Here is a 1,126-nt window from a genome sequence, read left to right as displayed (position 1 = left end):
TGTGGGCGGGGGTACTCAGGGGCGGAGCCAAAAGGCCACGGGGCGGGTCTTGAGCTGGGCGATTAGGGATAACTGGGGGCAAGGGGCGTGGCTAGCCAGGGGCATGGCCTAAAGGGAAATGGTTTTCGATGCCAGAACCGAACTGTCCCCCCCAACCCAAGAAAAGTGTACAAAACCCCAGTAAGGTAAATTTTATTAAGTTGGGCTCTCAGGCAAATGGGAATTTCTGAGGGGAGGCACCCCAGTCCCCAGGAGTACCTTATTTCTCTAACCTCCAAAGAAAGCACTGGATTTGGAGTTAGGACTCCTGCGTTTGTGGGTGCTGCCACTTAATGGTGTGACCTTGGATAATCTCTTAATCTTTCTGAGCCTCAGTTTCCTTATCTGTCAAATGGGGTTGAGAGGAGTGCCTACCTTATAGTGTCCTTGTAGGGGGTTACCCAGATAATAAATGTGAATGTGTTTTTAAACTGTAAAGGGCTGTGTCACTATGAGATGTTATCATTCGTCTCTCTTTTTCTTTCCAGAGACCCCCCCGGCCGCCCTCCTCCTTCCCTTGTTCCTGTGGCTGGGGGGGTACCCCTTCCCTCCACACCATGGAGCCATCTCCTCTGTCTCCCAGCGGGGCAGCACTCCCCCTGCCTCTATCACTGGCCCCGCCACCACTGCCCTTGCCTGCAGCGGCGGTGGTACATGTGTCCTTCCCAGAGGTGACCAGTGCCCTCCTGGAGTCTCTCAATCAGCAGCGGCTGCAGGGCCAGCTCTGTGATGTGTCCATCCGGGTGCAGGGACGGGAGTTCCGGGCTCATCGTGCTGTCCTGGCTGCTTCTTCCCCTTACTTCCACGACCAGGTCCTACTCAAGGGCATGACTTCCATCTCGCTGCCCAGCGTCATGGACCCAGGAGCCTTTGAGACTGTCTTGGCTTCAGCTTACACTGGCCGCCTCAGCATGGCTGCTGCTGACATTGTTAACTTCCTCACAGTGGGGTCTGTGCTCCAAATGTGGCACATCGTGGATAAGTGCACTGAACTCCTCCGAGAGGGCCGGGCCTCAGCCAGCGCCACCACCGTCACCACTGCTGCAGCCACGTCGGTCACTGTCCCTGGTGCTGGGGTCCCTTCAGG

At 56.5% G+C, this 1,126-nt stretch overlaps 1 protein-coding gene across 1 annotated transcript in view; it reads left to right on the top strand.

Moving 5' to 3' along the window:
- Window positions 1–44: 44 nt before the first annotated feature.
- The window catches only part of ZBTB22 (zinc finger and BTB domain containing 22), a 2,674-nt gene continuing 1,592 nt past the window's right edge, over window positions 45–1,126 (top strand). The window contains 2 exon segments of the mRNA XM_010848714.1: window positions 45–185; window positions 528–1,122. Coding sequence (XP_010847016.1) covers window positions 129–185; window positions 528–1,122 — 652 coding nt within the window. The 5' untranslated portion in view covers window positions 45–128.

This window comes from Bison bison, unplaced genomic scaffold (genome assembly GCF_000754665.1).
Source record: "Bison bison bison isolate TAMUID 2011002044 unplaced genomic scaffold, Bison_UMD1.0 scf7180017864270, whole genome shotgun sequence".
Classification (NCBI taxonomy): domain Eukaryota; kingdom Metazoa; phylum Chordata; class Mammalia; order Artiodactyla; family Bovidae; genus Bison; species Bison bison.
Note: the sequence above shows the minus strand (reverse complement) of the source record. Positions and strands in the feature narration are given on the sequence as shown.